At 60.1% G+C, this 23,030-nt stretch overlaps 1 protein-coding gene across 30 annotated transcripts in view; it reads left to right on the top strand.

Annotated features, from left to right (window-relative positions):
* Nucleotides 1-23,030, top strand: part of LOC105473779 (kinesin family member 1A) — a 108,744-nt gene that overhangs the window by 52,677 nt on the left and 33,037 nt on the right. For 17 of the 30 annotated variants that reach the window (XM_011727784.2, XM_071073738.1, XM_071073737.1 and 14 more), the window contains 13 exons: nucleotides 703-782; nucleotides 1,195-1,270; nucleotides 3,053-3,132; nucleotides 3,375-3,481; nucleotides 4,587-4,670; nucleotides 6,983-7,163; nucleotides 7,238-7,310; nucleotides 7,512-7,605; nucleotides 8,951-9,099; nucleotides 9,491-9,669; nucleotides 11,829-11,966; nucleotides 12,780-13,043; nucleotides 19,795-19,913. In XM_011727784.2, the coding sequence (XP_011726086.1) occupies nucleotides 703-782; nucleotides 1,195-1,270; nucleotides 3,053-3,132; nucleotides 3,375-3,481; nucleotides 4,587-4,670; nucleotides 6,983-7,163; nucleotides 7,238-7,310; nucleotides 7,512-7,605; nucleotides 8,951-9,099; nucleotides 9,491-9,669; nucleotides 11,829-11,966; nucleotides 12,780-13,043; nucleotides 19,795-19,913 (1,624 nt within the window). The remainder of the gene's footprint in view (nucleotides 1-702; nucleotides 783-1,194; nucleotides 1,271-3,052; nucleotides 3,133-3,374; nucleotides 3,482-4,586; nucleotides 4,671-6,982; nucleotides 7,164-7,237; nucleotides 7,311-7,511; nucleotides 7,606-8,950; nucleotides 9,100-9,490; nucleotides 9,670-11,828; nucleotides 11,967-12,779; nucleotides 13,044-19,794; nucleotides 19,914-23,030) is intronic. The other 13 variants (XM_011727799.3, XM_011727798.3, XM_071073745.1 and 10 more) reach the window with 1 other exon arrangement.

Below are 23,030 nucleotides of genomic sequence, written 5' to 3'. Positions count from 1 at the left end.
CGTGGTGCAGGCTCCTGAGCCCCTTCCAGGCCAACCTGTGTTCACACCTGCACACCTGCCTGGGAATAGTCACCACCTCCAACCACTCCCAGGCACAGTGTGCTCCCTGGTGCCCAGCAACGGGCCAGGATCATTTTAGGTTTCCAGTCACACGCCCCTCAGTGAATGGCTGTGCAGGGGCAGGTGAACCACACGCCTGGAGACTGAGGAGCTGAGGGGAAAAGGCAGAGGCCCCATCAAGGCCAGTGTGAGGAAGGGGATGGGGGCGAGGTTGGGCCTGTGACCCTGGAGCAGAGAGCCCTTCTGGGGTGTTGGGGTCCCATTGGGCTGTGGGTGGGAAGAAAAAGGAGAGACCAGGCTGATGCTGGGCAGTGTCCTGAAGAGGGGTGAGTACCTGGGCCTCTCGGCAGCAGCGAGGATGGCTGTGCTTTAGGAGCCGAGGCTCAGCATCTCCCAGGAGCATTTGCTTCTCTTTTCCTTCCAGATTTGTTTTGCATTTTCCCCATTCTCTTGAGCGTGTCTAAGGGAAAGACACACATTCTCTGAGCTTCACCTTGGTCTTCTGGACACCTCCTGTGCCTGGACGGGCCCAGGAACGTGGCTCTTGTGCTTTGATGCCCCTTCTCCTGGCACCCGTGTCTCCATGGTCCTCTCCCTTGGCCCCAGCCCTGGCAGCTCACTGTGCTCTGCCTCAATCCCCAGGAAACAGAGAAGATCATAGCTGAGCTCAACGAGACCTGGGAGGAGAAACTGCGGCGGACAGAAGCCATCCGGATGGAGAGGTGTGCATTGGGGAAACTGAGGGGGAGGGTTGCAGCCAGCAAGCCTGTAGCCTGGGCAGGATGAGCACTGAGCCCTGCCCTCCAGTGCTGGGCACCTGCACCCTGGGGTGGCCACATCCCAGCCCAGGGCAAACCTGTTTCCTCACGCCCAATAACCCCCACCTTGCATACTGCTGGCTGCTGGCCGCCGGGGCCTGAGAGACCTGAGGCCTGATAGACCTGATCCCTGACCATGGTGCGGAGGGGCCCGTCCCATCAGCAGATGCCCTAACACAGTGACCAGATGGGACACACATGGGCACCACCCAGGCCATGGTGGCCACAGGCCCACTGCCCACATTGGTCAGCCAGCGCTGAGGCCAGTGCTGGAAGCCTTGTGGAGCTTGTGCTGACCTCATCTCTGTTCCCCCAGGGAAGCCCTGCTGGCCGAGATGGGTGTGGCCATGAGGGAGGATGGCGGCACCTTGGGCGTATTCTCTCCCAAAAAGGTAGGAGCTATCTCAGTTCTGTGGTACTGCCCTGATCTGACTAGGACCAGGTGAGGGGCTGTCTCAGGTAGAACCAGAGGGGACTTCTGGGAGTAGGGGGCACGGCGGGGCTCTGGCCCAGGCACTGGGGCTGTGAAACCCACCCACAGTCACACTTTGCTTTTCGTGGAGAATTCAGTGCCCACATTCTCATGGTGGGGCGTCCTGGCGGCTTTGGGATGTCAGATGGGTCTCTTAGTGGCCTGGAGTGTGGACTGGGCTCCCCAGTGTCAGGGCAAGGCTGAGAAGCCAACGCCCAGGCTGGAGACTGAGACGTGAGGGGCCTGGACCTGCCCTGGAGCCTGTGCTGCTCACACAGCTGGGCGCCAGCTGCCTTCTTGGAACTCAGCTGGAGTCAGGTCTGACTGTTCCAGCGGGGACCCCTCTTCTTCCACCAGGCCAAGCCTAAGGAGTCTTTCAGCTGGGGGCCCTCAAATGGCACAGAACCCCTGGGCAGCTGCTTCAGAGTGTATACAACTCTTGTGCCCCCATCCAGCAGCCCAGGTGGGGCATGACACACACACTTGGGAAAAAGTCTTTCTTCTGGTTGTAGTCCCCAAACCCCACACACCCACCCCAAAGATGGCCAGGACATGGGGACAGACACCTGTGTGTCCGTAGCTTGGGAGGGGCTGGGCAGGGCTGTGCTCCAGGCCAGGGGCCCAGCACATGCTGAGGTCCAGAGGCAGGAAGGGCCTGAGAAGAGCTGTAGGGAGATTCCAGTCCTGGGCAGGGCGGGGACAGGCAGTCCCCTAATGGGGCTTCACTACACACGTCTTCCAGACAGGCCTTTGGTTTGGTTTGGAATGGATTGTTCCCCGTACTGTTTCAGGCCCCATCCCCTTCCTGGAGGGGTAGGGTGGAACTCCAGGGGTGCAGCTTTATTGGTGGCCCTGGGTCTGGGCACTGCCCAGAAGTGGGACCACTGGAGACCCCGTTCTTGAGAAGTTCAGTGTTCTTGGGAGTCACGAGATGTTCGCAGGCCAGTGGGGTCCCAAGGCTACAGCCCCTACTCAGCCCCAACGCCGTGGGCACAGCCCTCCTGGCTGGACATCTTCCCCACTCGGGGGGCAGGGATGGCTGGGGATGGTCTGTCCCCTTCGTCCAGTGTCAAGGTCTCCACCTCTCTGCGTGGGGGTGCCTCAGGTGGCTCATCAAGGATCCTTTCACAACTGCTTCACTCCCCAGACCCCAGGGCTGAGCCTTCCATGGTCAGTGTCCTGATCCTTCTTGGTTCTTGGCTCCCACTGGTGAGCCCACAGTTTCTGGGCTGTCTGAGCTGGAGCCCACAGTTTCTGGGCTGTCTGAGCTGGAATGGGGTCCTGGAATCCCATTTTACAGTCCAAAGCTGAGAATCCAGGACCCCATGGGACAAAGCCTGTGGTCTGCACATCTGGGGGCTCACTCCAGCCTCAGAGGGCCCCAGGGGCCTGACATGCTGAGAGCAGGGGCTCTCTGCCTTTCTGGAAGCCCAGCTTCTGCTGCAGTGCTGGGGCTGCTGTGCCAAGCCTGGGTGTATGCGGGTGGTCGGGTCCCACCAGCCTGCTGCTGTTGGTGGGCTGGGCCTACGGCTTGCGCTTTCTGTGTTCCTCATTTTCCTGGCTTGGAGTGACCAGCCTGGTGGGAGTATAGGGGCAGGGGCCCTGGAGGTGGTCTGGTGCCTGGGGAGAGGTCGGAGCAGGGTGCGGCCGGCGTCGGGCTCCTGCCCCCTGCAGGAGAGATGATCCTCCTGTCTCCCTGCAGACACCACACCTCGTCAACCTGAACGAGGACCCGCTGATGTCCGAGTGCCTCCTCTACTACATCAAGGATGGGGTCACCAGGTGAGAGGGGACCTGGCAGCCACTCCAGCCTGGCCAGGCCCTGGGATATGGCAGAGGAAGGGTGGAATCCCCATTCCTGCTGCTGCAAAGGGGCCACTGAGTTTGGACTTCTCCAGCGACTGCTGATGTCTGCCCTGGCTGTTTCCCAAACAATCCTGACTGGGTGTCCCTGGAGGCCAGTGGGTGGCATCCCGGGTGTGCTGGGTCCCGGTTGCAGTTCTGATGGTGCCCCCACCCCGCAGAGTGGGCAGGGAGGATGGCGAGAGGCGGCAGGACATCGTTCTGAGTGGGCATTTCATCAAGGAGGAGCACTGTGTCTTCCGGAGCGACTCCAGGGGAGGCAGTGAAGGTATGGCCACCCTGCCGTCCCCACCCGCACCCACGGCCCTGTGCTGTGATGATCAGGCCTGAAGAGGTCACCCTGTCCCAGCCTCCCCAGCTCTTCGTGGGTGGCGAGTCATACTTCTAGGCAGGATGTGTCTGTGTGTGTGTGTGTATGTGTGTGTGTGTGTGTATGCGTGTGTGGGAGAGAGAGATTTGGAGAGACACATTTGGGGCCAGCCTTGAAGACAACTTCCATTAGGTTGGTGCTTGAGAAAATGCCTGGTGCCTTCTGTGGCCAGAGGTGGCTGCTGCCTTAGGGAGCTGAGCCTCCTTGAGGGCTGGAAGTGGGGGCACAGGTGGGCTGCTGGCCGGGAAGTGTGTTGGGGCCCAGGGTGGAGGATGTTCATGGCGGGAGGACAGTGAGCCATGAGGAGTGAGCCCAGATCTAGGGTGGAAAACTATTTCCAGACCTTGATTTCCTGTTGGCTGTGGGCGGCCATCTGTCCGTTTCCCCTGCCTGCCCAGTGATCTCCCTCCCAGAGATGACGCGGGGCTGTCCCCATTGCCTGGTGCTGCCCAACTCGGGGATGGGCCTGTGGTGTCGGTGTGCCGTCACATGGCCCACAGCCTGGGCTAAGGGCATCTCCTGGCAGCATCCAGCCAGCCTCTGGCCTGCAGACCTGTGACTGACATCCACTGTCCAACTTGGCCATCTCAGGATGATGGCTCTAAGTGGTGTTGGGACGGTTGGCTCTCTTGGTATTCTCTGACTGCAAGGTCCTGCCTGCCATCTCCTGTAGGGTGGCCCAGGCCCCATTAGCTGGTGTTTTTATCCTTGTCTACCTGGAGAGCTGGACAGGGCCCTGGGTGATCAGGCCCAGCACAGCCTCTCAGCTTCAACGTGGGCACATGCATCCTCCTCCTGGGGGTCACTTTCTTCCTCTGTTGGGTGGGGTGAGACCCCTAGGCTCCTCTGAGGCCCAAATGAGTGTTGCCAATGGTCAGGGTCTGTGTAGCAGGGAGAAGAGAGGCCTGGAGGAGGCCATGCCCGGGGGCCAGGTAAGTCGAGCTGCTGTAGGTGACAGCCATTTATACTCCTCTCCTCTCTGCCCCTCCCACCTTTCCTGTAGCTGTGGTGACCTTGGAGCCCTGTGAGGGGGCAGACACCTACGTCAACGGCAAGAAAGTCACAGAGCCCAGCATCCTGCGGTCAGGTATGGCTGGGGACTCCAGGGGCCGGTCAGGTAGGCAGAGGCATGAGATGAGACCTCTGTTCCCATGTCCAAGCCACCACCTCCTGTGCACTGTGCAGGACGGCAGCTCTTAAGGGCTGCGGGCCAGGTAGGGGAGGGGGCTGCGGGTACCTGACCAGCTCACGTGCCTCCCCAGTCCCCCAGCTCTAGGAACACAGCACTACAGGCCCCATTCACACAACACAAGGACCCTGAGGCACTGAGTCCATGCTGGGGGCTGAGTAAGGAGCAGGGTCTGCCTGCCTGGGAAGAAGCTCCTGCCTCCTGGCCCAGGACTGTGCCCTGTGGGGCTGGTCGGGGGGAGACAGGGCTTTGGACAGAGGCTTCCCAGAGCTGAGGTGTTGTGGAGCATCAGCGGGGTGGGGGCTGCTCCAGCCTCTGAATGTAGCACCCTAGGTGGGGTTGGGCTCTGTTCCCAGACACTGCAGTGTCTGTGATATTCAAACACGTGCAGGCACACATGGTATAAAGTCCCTTCTTTAGAGAAGTCAGACAGGGGGCCCTCCGGAGTGGCGTGTGACTATCACCCAGGCAGTTAGGGTTCCACCAGAGAAACAGCAGCAGCCTGACGCACAGACGTGGCTGTAGACATGGTGTAGTGAGACAGGCTGTAGACTGAGATGTAGTGAGATACGTACAACCATGTCTAGGTATAAAGAGATTTATTTCAAGGAATTGGCTTATCAGATGAGGGGGGCTGGTCAGGGAAGTCTGAAATCCATGGGCAGGTGGCAAGCTGGGAACTTGGCGGGAGTGGACTCCGTCCGCTGGGTTTCTTCTTCCTCAGAGGAAGCCCCAGTTTGCTCTTAGGTCTTCCCCTGCTTGGACGAGGCCCACCCCACCGTCGGGCGCCTCCTTGACTTCCATCAGCCGCTTGCAGGTGTGGAGCACGTGTGCAGAAACCTCCACACAACAGCCGGGGAGGGCGTGGCTGAATCACTGGGTGCTGTGGCCTGGCCAGGCTGACATAAAAGTCACCATTGGCTTGGAACAGGGGAGACCCTTTCCCGACCCTGTCTTGGGGGAAAGCAGAGGGATGAGGAGGGGCAGGTGACACCCAGGGACCCCACTTCTAGCCCATCTGCCCACCCCTGAAGGCTTTCAGAGGAGTCCCCGGGACTCAGGAATCCCGCCTTTGGGGTCCCTGGGCAGGAGGGCAGGACACGCTGAATGTCCTGAATTCGTGGGGTAGCCTTGTCATGGGGAGTCGGTGTGGCTAAGCCTGGGCAACAGCAGGTCAGACGGACAGACAGACAGCTGTGCCCATTCTCCCTACTTATTTCGGAGTTGGCCCTGGTGCCTGTGGGGCTCAGGGAGGGGCCTAAGCTAAGAGAGGCCTTAGCTTGGTGTTTCCCTCCCAGTGTCCAAGGTGGGTTGTGCACGGCCTGTGGACAGGGAGGACAGAGGAAGTAGCCAGCTGAGAGCGGCCAACAAGGAGGCGCTGAGGGAGGACAGACCTGCAGGCACAGTCCACCTGGGTGGGAGGCAGGGCAGAGCCGGCTCTATGGAGCCCCAAGACAGAGCTACAGCTCCCAGGGAAAGTCAGAGGGAAACTAGGCCATCCAAAGAGAGCCCCTGCATGCAGGGCTGTCCCAAGACAGTGAGTGCTGCCCTGGAGGGCCCTGCAGATGAGGCAGCCCTGAGTGGGGTCCAGTCGGGTGCCGGGGTAGGAGGGGCTGGACTGATGCTCACACCTTGAAGGCCCTGATGCTGAGGCTCTGCAGCCACCTGTGCCTGCTAGCTGCCACCCCTGCTTCCTTCTTGTGGTCTCTTGACTCCGGACCCTGAACCCCGGCCCTGGGCACAGGGGACCTGCCCCAGCCCTGCTTCCAGTCTAGTGGGGAAGACAGATAGAAGGGAAGGGTCCTGTGCCCTGCAACAGTGCTCTGTTGGGGGCCCAAGCCCAGCCCTGGGGGGCACCAGCCCCAGACTGGATGTGAGAGGGAGGGTCCTGGCTGTGTGCACGGGGGCTTGGGGGCAGGAGGCAAGTGCAAGGCTGGCCTGGGAAGGGGCGGGGACACTGGAGCACAGCAGAGGCCCCACATCTGTGGTTTGCACATATCACCGGCTGCTGAGTAGAGAGCAGCCAAGGGTGGATTTATGGGGAGAGTGAGGAGACACATTCAGGTCCCAGCAAGGGCTGGAGAAGGAGTGGCTGGGAGCTGCGGATGGTGGGGTGCCTGCACCCATTCCTTCTTCTCCTCACGTCTCCCCGCTTGAGACCATCAGAGACCTGAAGGTCCCTCAAGGCCACCTGTCCTTTGGTCCCCCAGGAAACCGCATCATCATGGGTAAGAGCCACGTGTTCCGGTTCAACCACCCCGAGCAGGCCCGGCAGGAGCGTGAGCGCACGCCCTGTGCGGAGACGCCAGCTGAGCCTGTGGACTGGGCCTTTGCCCAGCGTGAGCTGCTGGAGAAGCAGGGCATCGACATGAAGCAGGAGATGGAACAGAGGTGAGGCGGAGGACACCCCCGTCTTCCTGCTGCCACTCCTGCCCTCCCGTGCTCACCCCAACGCCCCATTGCAGGCTCCAGGAACTGGAGGACCAGTACCGCCGCGAGCGGGAGGAGGCCACTTACCTGCTGGAGCAGCAGCGGCTGGTGAGTGACGGGGCCCCGCCCTCCCTGCGAGCCGCCACCTACGCCAGAGGACGCCTGTCCTCCCATGCCCCCACTTCCTGCTTGCCTGGCCCCATCTCTTGCATCCGAACAGTGGGATGTGGTGAGGCCCACTGTCCAGGCACAGTGCGAGAGGCCCGGGCAGGTAGGGCCGTAGTGGAGTCACAGGCCTTCTTTCTGCAGGACTACGAGAGCAAGCTGGAGGCTCTGCAGAAGCAGATGGACTCCAGGTACTACCCGGAGGTGAACGAGGAGGAGGAGGAGCCCGAGGATGAAGGTGAGGGGTCACTGGGCCAGCACCTGCTGTGTCAGGAGGGTCTCAGCATGGAGGTGGGCAGCCCTGGGCCCCTCCCTGGAGGTCACTGGTCAGCACTTTTGCACTGGGGTCTGGACCTGTCTCTTTAGGGGAGACCCCCTTGCCCTGGAAGCCCCGTGAAAGCAGGATTTGGGGAGCAGGGAGACTGTGCCACAGCTAGCAAGCAGCTCTGCACACTCACACACTTGCGTGTGTACACACAGGCACATATTCACATGCACACACGTACACACGTGTGCACACACATGTTGCCTCTGACAGGAGTGTCTGGATGTTGATGGAGAATGGGGAATGAGGCTGGTAGGGGCTCACCATGCTTATGGGCGTCCACTCTTCCCGTCCTGCTGACCACAAGGCTCGTGGGGTCCCCGAGGAAGAGTCCACTGTGCACATCACCTCAGGATTCCCTTAGTGAGCATGCGCTCAGGGGGCCAACCCGGCTGACCTCCCGCAGCTGTGGGCAGCGGTGGCCCACATGCAGGTGGGGAGGGGTTTGTGCCCATCTCGGCCTCTAGCCAGCTGGTCGGCAGCTTTGTGCTGGCATGACCTTGGCCTCTTCCCCTGTTTGGCCTCATTTACCCAGCGAGGCTCCCTCCCACGGCAAAGCTCAGGCGCGCCCGACTGGGGGCAGCCAAAGGCACATAGTGCTGTGTTGGGAGGAGAGATGGGGCCTCAGCACAAGGACAAGTCCCTCCTTGTGTCCCTGCTTGTCGTTCTCTCAAGGGCCCAGTGGACAGACAGGGCATGGGCAGGGAGAGGGTGTACGGGCCAGCACCACCTGGGAGGACCTGGCTTGCCCTCCTGCCTCCTCTCCTGTGGGTCCTGCTCCCCACTGCTGGCCCCGGATGGCATGTGGCTGTCATTGACAGTGTTGCTCCTCAGCCACTCCCATCTTCAGCCTGACTCACAAGGCTGCTCATGGCGGCCTCTCCTTTGGGGCACGCAGAGCTTTTCATGTTGCCCACCGTGACGGAGCTCTCTGCCGGTTTCTTCTTTCTGTGTACCCAAATCGTCAGTGTGAAACGGCGGGGCCAAGCACAGAGCTCTCCCAGCCCAGGCCCAGAGTGGGAGGAAGCCTGGGGAGAGAGGGGCCCGTTCACCTCCGGCCTCAGTGACTACAGGGGGAGTAACCTTCCGGCCTTCCATCTTTTTACCTGATGACCACCCGGCCGTGATGTATACAGAGCACAGGGCCAGCTTAGGCAGCCCTGTGGAGTGGCTGACCGGACGGACCTTCCAGAGGGCAGGACATGGTGGGCAGGGTCGTGGCCTTCCTGCGATGACCACCCGTGACCTCTCCCCACAGTCCAGTGGACGGAGCGGGAGTGTGAGCTGGCACTCTGGGCCTTCCGGAAGTGGAAGTGGTACCAGTTTACGTCTCTGCGGGACCTGCTGTGGGGCAACGCCATCTTCCTCAAGGAGGCCAATGCCATCAGCGTGGAGCTGAAAAAGAAGGTGGGCTGCCCACTGGCTGCACCGTTTCCTGTTGGAGAGAGTGCGTCACCTCACTCATGACGGGGACAGCTGCTTGGGACTCAGCGCTTGGCTGTCTGCCAGCCCTGGGGGTGGCGTAGCAGCCCTGCCTGACCTGGGCCCCCCAGAAGGGTGGGCGGTGAGGGAGCCCAGGACTGGCCAGGTGGGAATTGGCTGCCCTGCTCACGGGAGACGGAGGCCGGGTGGACAGGCAGAAAGCAGGTGGTCCCCTCTGGCGGCTGTCTGGAAGGTTCCAGTGAACCACTGTGGGGCAGGCAGCTGAAATCTCCAGAAGGTGGGAAGGAAACCTTTCTGGGGACCTGGCACCCTGTGCCCCAAGGAGCTGATGAGTGGTCATCTTCCCCCATCACAGGTACAATTCCAGTTTGTCCTCCTGACGGACACACTCTACTCCCCTCTGCCACCCGACCTGCTGCCCCCAGAGGCCGCCAAAGACCGAGAGACGCGGCCCTTCCCACGCACTATTGTGGCTGTGGAGGTCCAGGACCAGAAGAACGGGGCCACCCACTACTGGACGCTGGAGAAGCTCAGGTGTGGCTGGAGGGCTGCTGGGTGGACGGTGGGAGGGTCCTCCTGGGCGAGGCCACAGGAGCGGTGGTGGGCACAGGCTTCGCGGCGGGTACCTGCAGACACCGCTTTTCCTCCTGTTCCAATTCTTTTAAAATCAGAAGAAAAATGTGGATAGAGTCCAGCCTTGTAGAATCCTCATTCTCTTACTACCAATGCAGCAATCGTACATAAACATAGAGTTGGGCGTTTTCTTTCGGAGGAAAGGACAGATAAGGGGAATGCTCCCTAGGCCCACAGGGGTCAGGATGGTGCAGTGGAGGGGAGGGCAGGCTGTGGCACCGACAGAACAGGCCGGCGGAGCACCCAGAGCGGGTACAGCAGGGCCTGAAGGGTGGCTCCCCAGAGGGGCTGGGAGAGGTGGTGGGGGGTGGAAGGAATGTCCCCTTGCTCCTCCATTCAGGAAGCTGCCAGGAGGTGGATGCCTTAGCTGAGCCCAGTGGAAGGTGGAGGAGGAGCTAAGGTGGGGGTGGCGAGGAGGAAGCCTGGGCTGTGCCCCTTTGTGCCCAATGTGAGCTCGTGTCCTTCCTAAAGCTCGGCCTCTGCTGTCCCCACATGCTCACTCTGATTTGTCTTGAGCCTTAATTTTTTTTTCTTTAAGTGACAAGGCCTTGCTCTATTGCTCAGGCTGGAGTGCAGTGGTGTGATCACAGCTCGCGGCAGCTCGAACTCCTGGGCACAAGTCATTGTTCCACCTCAGCCTCCCAAGTAGCTGGGACCACAGGTGTGGAGTGCACCATGGCACCCAGCTAATTTTTGATTTTTTTTTGTAGTAGAAATGAGGTCTCGCTCTGTTGCGCAGGCTGACCTCTAACTCCTGGCCTCAACCAATCCTTGCACCTTGACCTCCAAAAGTACTAGCATTATAGGTGTGAGCCACTGCGCCCAGCCAGGCCTTAAGTTATGGGGGTGACTGAGTCACCCTGTGAGGTCAGCACCAACAGTGGAGGAGTTGAATGTCACTCACAGGCCCCTGGAAAGCAGAGCATGGCATGCCCCGCCCTGCAGGGCTACACAGGGAGGCACCAGGGCCCATCAGGAGGCAGAAAGGAGTGGGAGAAGGCCCAGGCGACAGCCTGGGGTTGTGGGAAAGGCCAGGCAGGGCAAGGAGACTGCTTAGGCTTGGCTAGTTTGAATAATTCTGCAGAGCTCTGGGGCATAGGGCTGTCCCTAGTTGTCAGGTACCTGACCCTGGGTGATTTAGGCCAGGGGGAATATTGGTCTGGTGTGTGAAAAAGTTAGAGAAGGGAGGTGGCTGGGGTACAGACTTGGGATTGGTTGGTTTGTGTAGGAAAGGCAGGGGTGATGGCAAGTTGCTGACTGTCTCTAGGAAGTAGCAGGACCTGGGCAGCTCTCCCCAGCCTGCAGTGCCCCCCAAGGATATCAAAACATCACAAGTACAGAAAATAAAAATATGATTAATGTACTCATGCACACATACACATTCATGCAAACACACACACACTAATAAGCATTCATGAAGACGTGCACATATATGCAGCGTACACTCCCACAGTCACGCTCCTCATTCTTCTCCCCTGTTCTCCCAGGTTACATGGCTTTTGGAAGGACGGGCAGCCACTGTTGATGTGGTTTCTCTTATACCTGAGACCTAGGGGCACAATGATTGCTTTTCTTTCCTTCCACAACATTTGAGGGGAGTGCTCCCACAATAATAATAATTTTTAGGCTATTTTCTCTGTCTTCTGTGTCCCTACCTCCAGTTTGCCCTTTATTCCTTGAGCTCTTGGGCCTCTGTGGCCTGATCCCCCTTTCTGAGCTTCACTTGGGTTCTCTTCTTGCCTCTCTGCCAACTTTCCAGCAGCCCAGTGCTGCCAGCACCTCGAGCCCCCCACTGCTGGTTCCCCGGCCCACCCCCTGGTGGGAGTTTGGGAGGAGCTGTTGGTGACCTTGCATGCTTAGCTGAGTGTGTTACCTATGGCTGACCAGCTCCAAGGGTCACAGAGGGGTCTGTCTAGCAAGCCCCCTGAACCTTGATGACCCTGAGCTGGATGTTGTGGCTGGAGCTGGGCTGAGTTCATTGTCCCCAGGAGATAAGGGTGTGTAGTGCCAGCTACTGAGTGCTGGGCCTGGGTCCACATTGACCCCTGCCGTCCCTGCAGGCAGCGCCTGGACCTGATGCGGGAGATGTACGACCGCGCTGCAGAGGTGCCCTCCAGTGTCATCGAGGACTGTGACAATGTGGTGACCGGCGGAGACCCCTTCTATGACCGCTTCCCCTGGTTCCGGCTGGTGGGCAGGTGGGCACCTCCTCCCTTCCTTGGCAGAGAGAGAGACAGAGAGAGAGAGAGAGAGAGAGAGAGAGAGAGAGAGAATGAGAGACTGAGAGAGAGAGATGGCAGTGGGGGTAGGAGTGGGCCCTGGCCTGACACAAGGAGCGGCCCTGACAGGTGCTTTTCCAGCCCCAGACTTCCAGCCCTGTCCTCCCTGGCCTGAGGTTCCTCCCAGCCATTCCTCTCCACACATCACAGGACCTATTATTTCAGGGGACGTGGGATGGGGTCTTGGCACTGCCACCCAAATCCACTACAGGGCTGTAGCCGCCAGAACCCATGCTATCTGTGTGTGAATATGTGAGGCTCCCAAGCAAACTCTCCGGGTCACTTGGTGGCCCTGAGGGTGGGAACATGGAGGCAGGGCTGTGTCACCCAAGCCTTAGAGACGACTGCCTCCTTCCCTGGTCTCCCAGTCTGGGGTCTGCACCCAGCCCCCTTCACCCCATGGGACTGTGGCATTCTGAGGCCTCAAAGTGGCCAAACTCTCGAGGTCCTCATATGGCCTCAGCCACTCCCAGCCGAGACCCCTGTTCTCAGTCCCACCTGCAGGTGTCCTCCGGAACTTTCCGGAACCTTCCTGCTGGCCATACATGTGATTTCTTTCCAAGACTGGGGGCACAGTTTTGGTTCTCTTGTCTTTTAAAGCAGCATTCTCGATGGTCTGTGTGTTTGGTTTTGGTTTTAAACAGAAGTTCCCCCCAGCCCCGGCCCCAGCCCCTGTTCGTCCCTGCGAGTCGCTGGTGTTAACTTCTCTCTGTCTTGTCGCACTAACCTCAGTTCAGCCATCTCTGGCTGCAACAGCTACCCTCTTCTGAACACATGCATGAGCGAGCGCATGGCTGCTCTCACCCCCTCCCCCACCTTCTCGAGCCCCGACTCCGACGCCACCGAGCCTGCCGAGGAGCAGAGCGTGGGGGAGGAGGAGGAGGAGGAGGAGGAGGAGGAGGAGGACCTGGAGGACGACGTCTTTCCGGAGCACGAGCTGTGCGACGGCCGGGACCCGTTTTACGACCGGCCCCCCCTGTTCAGTTTAGTAGGAAGGTTGGTGAGGTCGAGGAGAGCATGCTGGGGAGGACCCAGCTCTTTTGCACAGGAGCACTGCTGCGGGCACAGATGGACCGCTGGGGCCTGGCCCGGGCCCTCCCAGGGCAGGCGAGGCAGGTGGAGGGGCTGACCTCCTGAGGAGAGCACCCAAGGGCCCCCGGGCCCTGCATCCTTGCAGTGGGGCTGCTCACCCATCCTGGAGACGGTTGCTTTGGGCCAGCAGGGAAGAGTCCGGGTTCCAGGTACAGAAGAAGTAGTGCACCCCGGAGCTTGCAGCTGTGGCCCCAGGCAGGTGGGACTATTTCTGCAGAGAGGCCGTAGGAACCCCAGGGTGGCTCAGGCACCCAATGGCCGAGTTCCTCCCTGAAAGTCCCAGTGCAGGGCCCGAGGGACATTTGGTAGGTGAGGGCCAGCCACCCCCAAGCTGGATGCCCGTTCTGTCATTCTCCTGGGATTCGACACTGTCCTAGCGCAGGCAGCCTCACCCCAGCTCAGCTGTCATCCGGAAGAGACAGAGGCTCCCAGCTGCTCTCAGTGCTCTCCGCTCTCTGTGGGGAAAGGAGCTGAACCCAGAGGCAGCCATCCTGACGCCAGGGAAGGCCCTCCTTTTAGGAGTGGGAGGCAACTGCTCACCCTCCCATCTCCCTCTGAAGCGGTGGGGCCTGGGCAAACCATGCCTGTCTAAAGGTGAGGACGACCGCATCCCTCCTGACCTCCTCAGTTGTCATGGCCAGAGATGGGGACATGTGACCCAGTGCCCTCATGGAACGTGCCCTTTGCAGAGAGAAGCTAGTTACCACGTTGCCCAAATCGATGAGAGACCACGGTTGGGAGACAGAATGGAGGCTGGGGAAGCCCAGACCCAGGGAGCAGGCATCCTGCTCTTCTGGCAGATTTGGCAAATCCAACTGCCTTCCTGTTATCATGGAAGGGAAGTCAGGTGAAGGAAAGATCTAGAAACCTGGCTGGAGTAGTCCGAAAGTCAGCTCAGGAAACAGCTGAATTTATATGTTTTTCATATATGAATGTCATAAGATAATTCTTAATAACAACCTTTTTTGGAGATTAAGATTGCTTCCCTGGGCTAGGCCAGTGGAAGTTTTCAGAAGTCTTGAGCTTGGAGCAGCCGTGCTGACAGCTGAAGGCTGAGGGTGGCCCCAGATCACAGAATTTGCACGAGCTTTACTCTGTCCTTGGGTGGAGATGGTGGAAGGAGAGCCTCGCCCTCCCTCTTGGAAGACAGCAGGTCCCAATGGGCCCATGCCATGGATTTATTCTGATTAATTTTCCCTGAGTGTTACTAGGCTGTAAGGTGAGATAAGCTGGCCCACCAGATAAAAACTTGTGGCACCCTCCCTCCGAGATGCTGTGGGCCTGTACTTCCCACTCTACAGCGCCCAAGAGGGAGCAGTGGACCCCAAGGCCAGTTCCATGCAGGCCTCTCTCAGAAAGCCCCAGGCTGTAGGGCCAGGCCCCTGCACCTGCTGGGCCCCAGGAGTGGCTCCGGGTGTCAGGCAGGTGAGGGATCAGGACGCACAGGGGGACGAGGACATCAGGAGAAGTGGGGTGGGGCTCTCGCAGTCTCAGCCAGAAAGAGCTGGGTCCTTCCAACATTTTTTTCCCCTTTTGTGGATTTGAGATTTTACAAAACTACCAAACCAAACAAAAGTCATCAAAGAGAGACCTGGCCCCCATATTGCGGGGTGGTCTGTGAAGGGCTTCATTTGGAATCATCTTAATCTTTTTGGTTTGGCAAGAATTGGCTTCTCCCACGCAGCAGCTGTGCAGGCCCAGCCCTGGGAAGGCCCCTTGTTGATTTTCCTTTAACCTTCTGGTAGCTGCTGGCTCTCTCTCCAAAGCTTCAGCGAAATAGGGGCACCCACTCTTGTCCCCTCTGGAAAGGCTTCCCTGGGTCCCAGCATGCGTCTTTGCACCTCACCAATCTGTGGTTAGCGCCTGCCTCCTCCCTCCCTCCCGCCACACTCAGCCCTCGCTCTGTCTGCCTCTGCTGCCGCCTCTTTCGGGCTGGGTTTCAGTCTGCTTCAAGGTACCCTGGCCTCTGCGGAAGGCCCATCTGGCACTGGCCTCCTTGTTCCACACTGGGGCTCCTCACCCAAGGCCAGGGTCGGCCCCCAGGGGCCTCTGCCTCTGGCAGTCTGGGGCACCAGGTGACCTGGGGAGGCAGTTGGGTTGGTGACCACTGCCCATATTCCAACAGGAGTGGGCCTGGGGCTCTGATTTCCCCTGGCACAGGTAGGAAACACGGGAAGGGTGGGTGGGCACAGGAGCTGCAGAGAGAGCAGGGCGAGAGGCTGACTGCCTGGGATGAGGGTCCCTGGGAGGGGAGCAGGGCTGGGAAGGGAGCGCAGGTGTCTAGGGCTGGGTCGATAAACGTTGCTGCGGCTCGAGGGCTTCACTCAGGGTCAGCTCTGTGCCTGCCCCCTGGGCTGGCAAAACCACGCCACTCCCTTGAGTCCCACATGGTGCTCTTGGTGGGCTGGGGCCCCTCTCTCTTGGTATTTGCAGCACGGCTGTGGATGGCGTTTCTCGGCCTGAGATCCCGAGAGCCACTCTCTGTGCATTGGGCGTGTCTATGGCAGGTAGGGACAGGCCTGGGCTATGTTCTGGCTCCTAACATGTCAGGTTATTTCTGGCACCTGAAGGGCAGGTGGGGGGCATGGCCTGCCCAGGCCTGTTGCCTGGGAGGGTGTCTCCACTGGGCAGAGACGCCAGGCTCCAAGATGCCAGGCACCAGCGCTCTGCCCCATCGCCTCACACTTCGGGTGCATTGGTTGGCATGGTCTCTTCACAGAGTGGGGGGGCACCTTCCAGGCCCAGCTCACAGCTCTCTTGAGGCTGGTGCTGCCACTGGGGCCGTGGATTCCGGGTCCCAGAGGTCCCTTCTGGCTGAACAAGTCTATCACCAAGCCAGGCAGACTGGGATGGGCAGTGGGGAGAGGAGAACACCCGACACTAGAGCCACAGCCGGATCCACATGTCTCACTGGTGGCCTGGGGCCTGGGTCAGTGCCATGAGGATGCTCACAGGGTGCAGTAGAGATCGGGGATCATTTGGTGTCAGACCCCAGGAGTCCTTTTCATTGTATAACCTCCACCTGGATGTCCCTCAAGGCCCCACCCTCAGCAGTCCCCACCTTTGGGGCACAATCTGGGCTGCATCTTGCCCATCTGTTTGAAAGCAGCAGCAGTCTGTGGTGCTGCAGTGTCTGGGTCCCCCCAGCTCCCAGCATGAGGACAATCTGAAAAAGCATGAAACAGTCAATCTGCTGAATTAATCAGCTGTGGAACTAGGCAGGTGCCCAGGTGAATTGCCCACTCAGAGTGGGTGGGGAAGCGCCCATGGAAGCCAACCCTGGCCCTAGAAGTAGGTGGTGGAGCTTGGTGTTCACACAGTTGAGCTGGAGAGGAGTCCCGCGCAGGCCCTCGCTGCCAGGCCCCGGCCACTTCCTTAATCTCTGTGCCTCAGGCTCTTCCTTCCTCTGTGCGATGGGGTATAAGTACCACATTTCATCGTTCTAGTGTGCTGAGGCCCTGGGTGAATTTTGTGCATCTCCAAGAAAGAAGGGTGCCGCTGGTTGAGTTGAGATGGCTGTTTATTAGGACGTGCCCTGGCGAGGAGATGGGGGTGCGCTGCCTCCCAGGAGACAGAAGAACAAAAGGCCCTGTGTGCTCACCACGGTGCTTGGCCCCTCGGGAACCTCTACAGATGCCGGCTGCTGTGATTTCTGCCATGATGCTTCATAATGGGATGATCTGAGCCTGGGGCTGTGAGGGACTTGGGCCTCCTCGAGCCCAGCCCCTGTCTGATTTGTGAGGCACTCGCGTCTGTGCTGTGCTGCTGGTGCCTGAGCCCACGGATGGCAACATGGCAGAAGGCGTCCCCTCAGAGTCAGTTCCACATGGCATTTGTTCAGCAGGGAGGCCCTGTGGAGACAGCCAGGAAGGGGCCTGCCTGCTGCAGTCTCACCGTGTGACTTGGGACGGGCCTGGCCCCTGCCTCAGTTTACCTGTCTGTGCATGGCCTCAGACCCCTTTGGACCTGGCCTTTCAGGGCAGTGGAGGAGGGTGAGGAGGGGGTCAGGTGAGACCCTGAGAGCTAAGAGTGGGGAGGGTGTGGCCCCTTCCCTCACTCAGGTACAGAAGGCTCCTCCCTCTGGGTGGGGTCCTGGGGAGCTCAGAGGTTTGTGGGTCACCTTTGTGGTGCCGTGAGTGGCACATGTGGATGGCCCCAGAGCCCAGGGCTCTGCTCACTGCCAGCAGCCCCTGCGGAATTGCCCTAAGCTTCTGGGAAGGCAGCTCTGGTGAGGGGTCTTTGGGGTAGGAGAGGTAGTGTCTGACCCTGTCTGGGTGGCCCTGGACAGCTATAGCCTCTCCTTCCTGTGAGGCTGTGCCAGTGGATTCAGTGCCTGAGTGTCCTCACCTGGCCCACAGTGGGAGTGGTCCCGGTCCCGCCCCCTCTCTGAGGGCTGCCCTATGGGCTCCCTGCAGAGTAGGGTGGGGGTGGGGCAGTCTCTTCATCCTCAGTGCCCTTCTGCCCTCCAACCCTGGGATTTTTGCAGTGGGCACTGGCTCTGGGAAAGGGTGGGGTGGGTAGGGACTGGAGGGCAGGGGCTGGCTCAGAGCCTGGCAGCGTAGGCCGTCCCGCCTGGTCTCCTTACGTCTCGCCCAATATGGTGCGACAGCCACTGGGAAGAGCCCGTGCTGTCTGGTGGCCCAAGTCCTGGCTCTCGCCAGCCCCACTCCTGGACATCTTAGCTTTGCTCAGTTTGTAGCAGCCCCTTTTCCCACCCCCACTGTCAAGCAGAGACCCTCGTCCGGGAGCCCGGGGTGCCCTGGGGAGGGAAGGCATTGCCGTCCCCCTCCCAAGGGGGTGCTGGTGACTCCCTGCCTGTAGGGCACCCAGCAGGACTGTGGGGAGGGGCCCCCACCCTGTGGGCCTCAACGTCCTCTCGTGACTAGGGCCAGGCTGAGTTTCCATGGGCGCTTCTGGACATAACCCGGGTGGGTGGCCCAGGGCAGTGGAACCCCAGCCCCAGCACTTAAGTCAGGCAGAGCCACCTGCAGCCCTTTGGGTAACAGGTCCCTCCCTGATGGGCTCCGTGGGTGTGGAGCACTCGCTTCTTGGGGGGCATCTTCAGAGGGCGTGTTGTTCTGGGGAGAGGGCCCAAGAAGCCACCAGGGGCTTCCTTTACCCCAGGAGGGAGGACTGAGGAGACTTTCAGGCCCCTGGAGGGCAGCGAGACCCTTTTCCTACTACAAGCCTTGCCTGGGCCATTTTGCAGTGGGGGCAGTGGTCAGGTCTCAGTTTAGCAGAGCCACTCAGAAAGCAAGGGAGGTTCCATGGGGATGTGTAAAGTCAGAATGAACGAGACGGCCAAGGGGAAGGTCCTGACAGTTGCTGGGATGCTGGGGCCTCTGAGGAGGGTTGAGGCAGCCGATGAGATGGAGGGTGGGGCTTCTGCATTGGGAGCAGGAATACCCGGGGCATCCATGGACCCATGGGCCACAAGGCCGAGCTTGACTGTGATGGGGAGGCAGGGCCTGGACCCCCAGGGCCACGTGGGGCATGGATGCCCCTGCAAGGAGCTTGGGTGTCACCAAAGGCATGGGAGGATGTCCGACTGGTGCCTTGAGACCTTTCTGGCTGCTGTGGAGCCATGGCAGGGTGGCTGGTGGTGATGGAACAGTTGAGGGGGGCTTCTTGAAGACTTTTGAGGTGGAACTGATGGATTTGATGAGTAGGAGAGGCCACGGTGCTGCTGGTTTCGACTTGCTGCTGCAGGGAAGTCGGGGGGAGTTAGGGGGTGGAGGGAGCAAGGTCAGGAGCCCACCTGAGAGAGGTATTGGACATTCACAGCCCGCTGAGTCTCACTCAACCCCTCATCAGTATCTGCTCTGGAATTGAGGGCCCCAGGCATGGCCCTTTCCCATGCCGGAGGTCACGGTGCTCAGAGCCACACCTGCCTAGAGCAGGAAGCAGGGTATCCTTCCCCATGGCTGGGTGGCGTGGGTCTTCCAGGGTCCTCTCCGTCTTCCCAGCTGCCCACATATTGGTCAGCACAGGGAACGCAGCAGCTGTCTGGCGACCGTAGTTGCTCGTGGTCTCTGCTTAGGCTGGTCCTGGGAAAGGAGGGGTCTTGGTGCTCTGGGTTGCACCATGGCCCTGGGGGTGTCCTCAGGGCTCCATTCAGCACTTCCCTGGGCCCTAGACTAGGGGTGCCTCATCTTGGCCAACTCACCTCGGAGCTCCCACCTGCTGAGTTTCTGTTCAGGCAAGGGGTTCTGTGGGGTCCGTGAGTGCCAGGGACCCCTGGGAAGTGGGCAGGAGGCAGAGCAATGCTGGCCATCAGTGCCAGTGTGAAAGGGTGGGCAGCACAGTGTGGTCTGGGTCCTGGTCTGGCCCCCGTCCTCCTTGAAGCAGGCTGAAACCGCCCTCCTCGGGTGCTCCCTTCTCAGGCAGCCAGGTCCGGGCCCAACTGGGCTGTGCCTCTGCTCGCCGCGGCTCATTCCTCGTCCTCCTCTCTGTCCCTTCACCTCCTGTCTCCTCCGAGTGCCCACCCTGCCTGTCCCCGCCCGCTCTTGCTGTCCTGGCCCTGGCTGTCCTGTCCGGCGGCTTCCCTCTGCTTTGCAGCTCCGTGTTGTGTCGTGAGCCAGGCCATGCTGCCACCGCTGCCGTCAGAACACGTGTGGAGGGGTGGCCCATGACCACAGCCTCTACTTCCCCCCAGGGCCTTCGTGTACCTGAGCAACCTGCTGTACCCCGTTCCCCTGGTGCACCGTGTGGCCATCGTCAGCGAGAAGGGCGAGGTGAAGGGCTTCCTCCGCGTGGCCGTCCAGGCCATCTCAGGTGCGTGTGGGTCAAAGGCCGTGTGTGGCGTTGGAGCCTCTGGGGCTGGCTCTCACCTTTGCAGGCAGAGGCAGGGACCTGAGAAGGGCCCTCTGGCCTCATGTAGTGGTCAGTGGGAAGCTGGCCTCAGCTGGCCCTCCACTCTCCCTGGGGTCAACCTGAAGCTGTTTTTCCACCCTGTCCTTAGCTGGCACCTGGGCCTGCTGCCCCCCAGTGCGCCCTGGAGGGGAAACCCCTGCTGCCCAGCTCTTGGCTCTGGCCTCCTGGACTCCCCGGGGTCAGCTGGGGGTGCCTTGGGGGTCGTGCAGGCTGAGCCCAGTGCCATCTGAGCCTGCTCTGGTTGGGGGTCTCCACCTTCCCATCAGGCAGCCCCAGATGGACCCAAGACCACCTGGATCCCTCCCCCAGCCTGCTGCAGAGCAGGTGCTCTCTGTCAACACATCCCACCTACCTGGCTGTCTCTGCAGCCCCAGGAAAGGCTTGCGAGGCGCCGTCCCTGGCCCCTGGGCCCTGCTCAGGGCAGCCCTCCCTGGGGTGCTTCTGGTTCCCTGATGCACTCCCTGGTCTCTCAGGCACAGGCCTGTCTGCCTCCACACTGGGCCTGAAGATGCAGCCCCTCCCTTGGGGGAGGTGGAGACTGGCACTGCTCGGCCCAGGCCTGGCCGGCTCCTGATGGCGGGAGGCACCAGCGCAGCCCCAGAGTGCCTGTGAGCCTTGGTTTGCTCACATGTAAATGGAATCCGTTGTAATGCTCCACACCTGATAGGAATGTTGAAGGGTACTCGAGAACACAGATGTGAAAGAACTTGGCTGCCTGGGAAGCTGCAGGGCAAGAGGTGGCTTGTGCCATGAGGGAAGGTCCCACTCCCTTCCCAGCCTACCCTGGGCTCCTCCACCGAGGTCTCCCCTCACCAGGGACCACTCTTTTTCCTCTCAAAGGCTTTGACTGCCTGGGCATCTTGGGGAGGGAGTAGTACAGACAGACAGGCAGGCAGGCAGATGGATGCAGAGAGGATGTGCATCCATGGCTGCAGGGGGGCTCCTGGCTACCTGGTTGGGGCTGCTCAGAGGAGTGACTTGGAGCAGGCTGAGATGGCCATACCCCTCCCCAGATGGCAAGTCCCCCAACTATGAGATGGCTCATATTCTCCACCCTGAGATACCTCATATTCCCCACAAGATGCAAGATGTCTGGTCCTCCCAGCCCTGCTATCCTGGCTGCCTTGGGCGATTGTAATCCCACCTTATTAATGAAGTTAATTTGACTCTGATGTCAAATTCTCCTTAGCCCATAATTTCTTTCTTTTCTTTTTCTTTTTTTCTTTCTTTCTTTCTTTCTTTTTTTTTTTTTTTTTTTTTTTTTTTTTGACGAAGTCTTGCTCTGTCACCAGGCTGGAGTGCAGTGGCTTGATCTCGGCTCACTGTGCAACCTCTGCCTCCCAGTTCAAGCGATTCTCCTGCCTCAGCCTGTTGAGTAGAGTAGCTAGGACTACAGGAGCATACCACCACGCCCAGCTAATTTTTGTGTTTTTAGTAGAGATGGGATTTCACCCTGTTGGCCAGGCTGCTCTCGAACTCCTGACCTCAAGTGATCTGCCCATCTTGGCCTCCCAAAGGGCTGGAATTTCAGGCATGAGCCACCACGCCCGGCCAGCCACCGTGTCCAGCCTAGCCCATGATTTTTAAATGTTGTTTACAGCACCTCCCACTGGCCATGTCTTTGCTTGCCATCCAGTCACTGTGATACCACCGTGCTGAGAAGCTGGGGGCCCAGCTGGGGAGTAAGGGTGAGCACCAGGGAAGGGCCCCAGCCCTGCTGCTGCAAGGTGCGGTGTTTACCGGAGCTGCAACGCTCAGGAAAGCTGGGAACACCTATTACCTCCCTCTCCCCTCCAGGAGGGGCCACCCCCACCTCACCAGGTCCTCCCGATACTGCCTTGTGCCAGCAGCTCCCACCAAGTGGTCAGGATGGCTGAGCAGAGCCATGCTGACCACTTCCTCCCACTGGCCCCCACCCTGACAGCCACCCCCTGAGAGTGGGGCTGCACCAGAGGCTGTGGGGCCGGTCCATGTCCTTGTGAGGGCAACTGCCGTCCTGGTCTGCCCTGGTCAGAGGGGGCCTCTGGGGTCCACGTGGAGGTTGCCCATTTCCCAGGCCCCGGGTTCAATCTCAGTGCAAAGCTCTACCTCTGTCCTGCACCCTATGGGATTGAGAGGTACCCCCTCCTCTCAGATGAGGATCACCAGTTAGGAAGGTGCACGGCAGCTCTGAGCCCAGGTCTGCGTGCCCAGGTCCACAGCCCCTGCTCTCCCAGGTCATATACTGGGAAACCAGTCTGGGACAGTGCCTGGGAAGTGCTCCTATCCTGGGCTGGGTCACCAGGCCTCCTGCCAGCCATCCTACAACTGGATCATTTTATGTTGGGTGACACCTAATTGTTTCCCTGTCTGATGACTGTGGTGGTGGAGAAGGGAACTTAGAAAAGGCCCCAGCCCTTGCATTGGTGGTCTCAGAAGTCTCACCAGCCCTACCTGTGACCTGGGCAAGGTCGGTTTGCTATTCCCTCAGCACCGACTCCTCCATGAGCAGGCGCTGGCTGTCGCAGACCATGGCAGGATAGAGCCCAGGGCTTCGGGCAGCGGGTCCACTGAGAGCTTTGAAGGCTGGGGAGTGTGGGCGGATGCACCGGCAGGCCTGGGGAGTTGCGTGAAGGGGCGGTTGGTGGCCCTCGAATGTCTAGACAGGTGATAGGTGGTAGCTTCACCCACATGGTGGCAGAGGCACGTCGTGATTCTGGAGGTGGAACCAGCGGGGCTGGCGGGGTGGTCTCTGCGCATGGGGATGGGGAGGGGCCACCCGGGTTCTGCTTGAGCGCCTGGGAGTTCGGGCAAGATTTGATTTTGAAAATATAGACTTTGTGACCCCTATCAAAGTGGTCTGTGATGAGGCCATGGCTGCTTTGGGACTCCTGGGCAGTACAGGCGGGTGGTCAGTGTGCCGGGACATGCCCTGGTTGTCACTGAGCCACGGGTGGCAGCTTCGGTCAGGGGCCTGCTGCCCGCTCTTGCTCCTGTGCCCTCACTTTGACTGCGGGGTGGCCCAGCCTTGCTCTGCCC

Source organism: Macaca nemestrina, chromosome 11 (assembly GCF_043159975.1).
Source record: "Macaca nemestrina isolate mMacNem1 chromosome 11, mMacNem.hap1, whole genome shotgun sequence".
NCBI lineage: Eukaryota > Metazoa > Chordata > Mammalia > Primates > Cercopithecidae > Macaca > Macaca nemestrina.
Note: the sequence above shows the minus strand (reverse complement) of the source record. Positions and strands in the feature narration are given on the sequence as shown.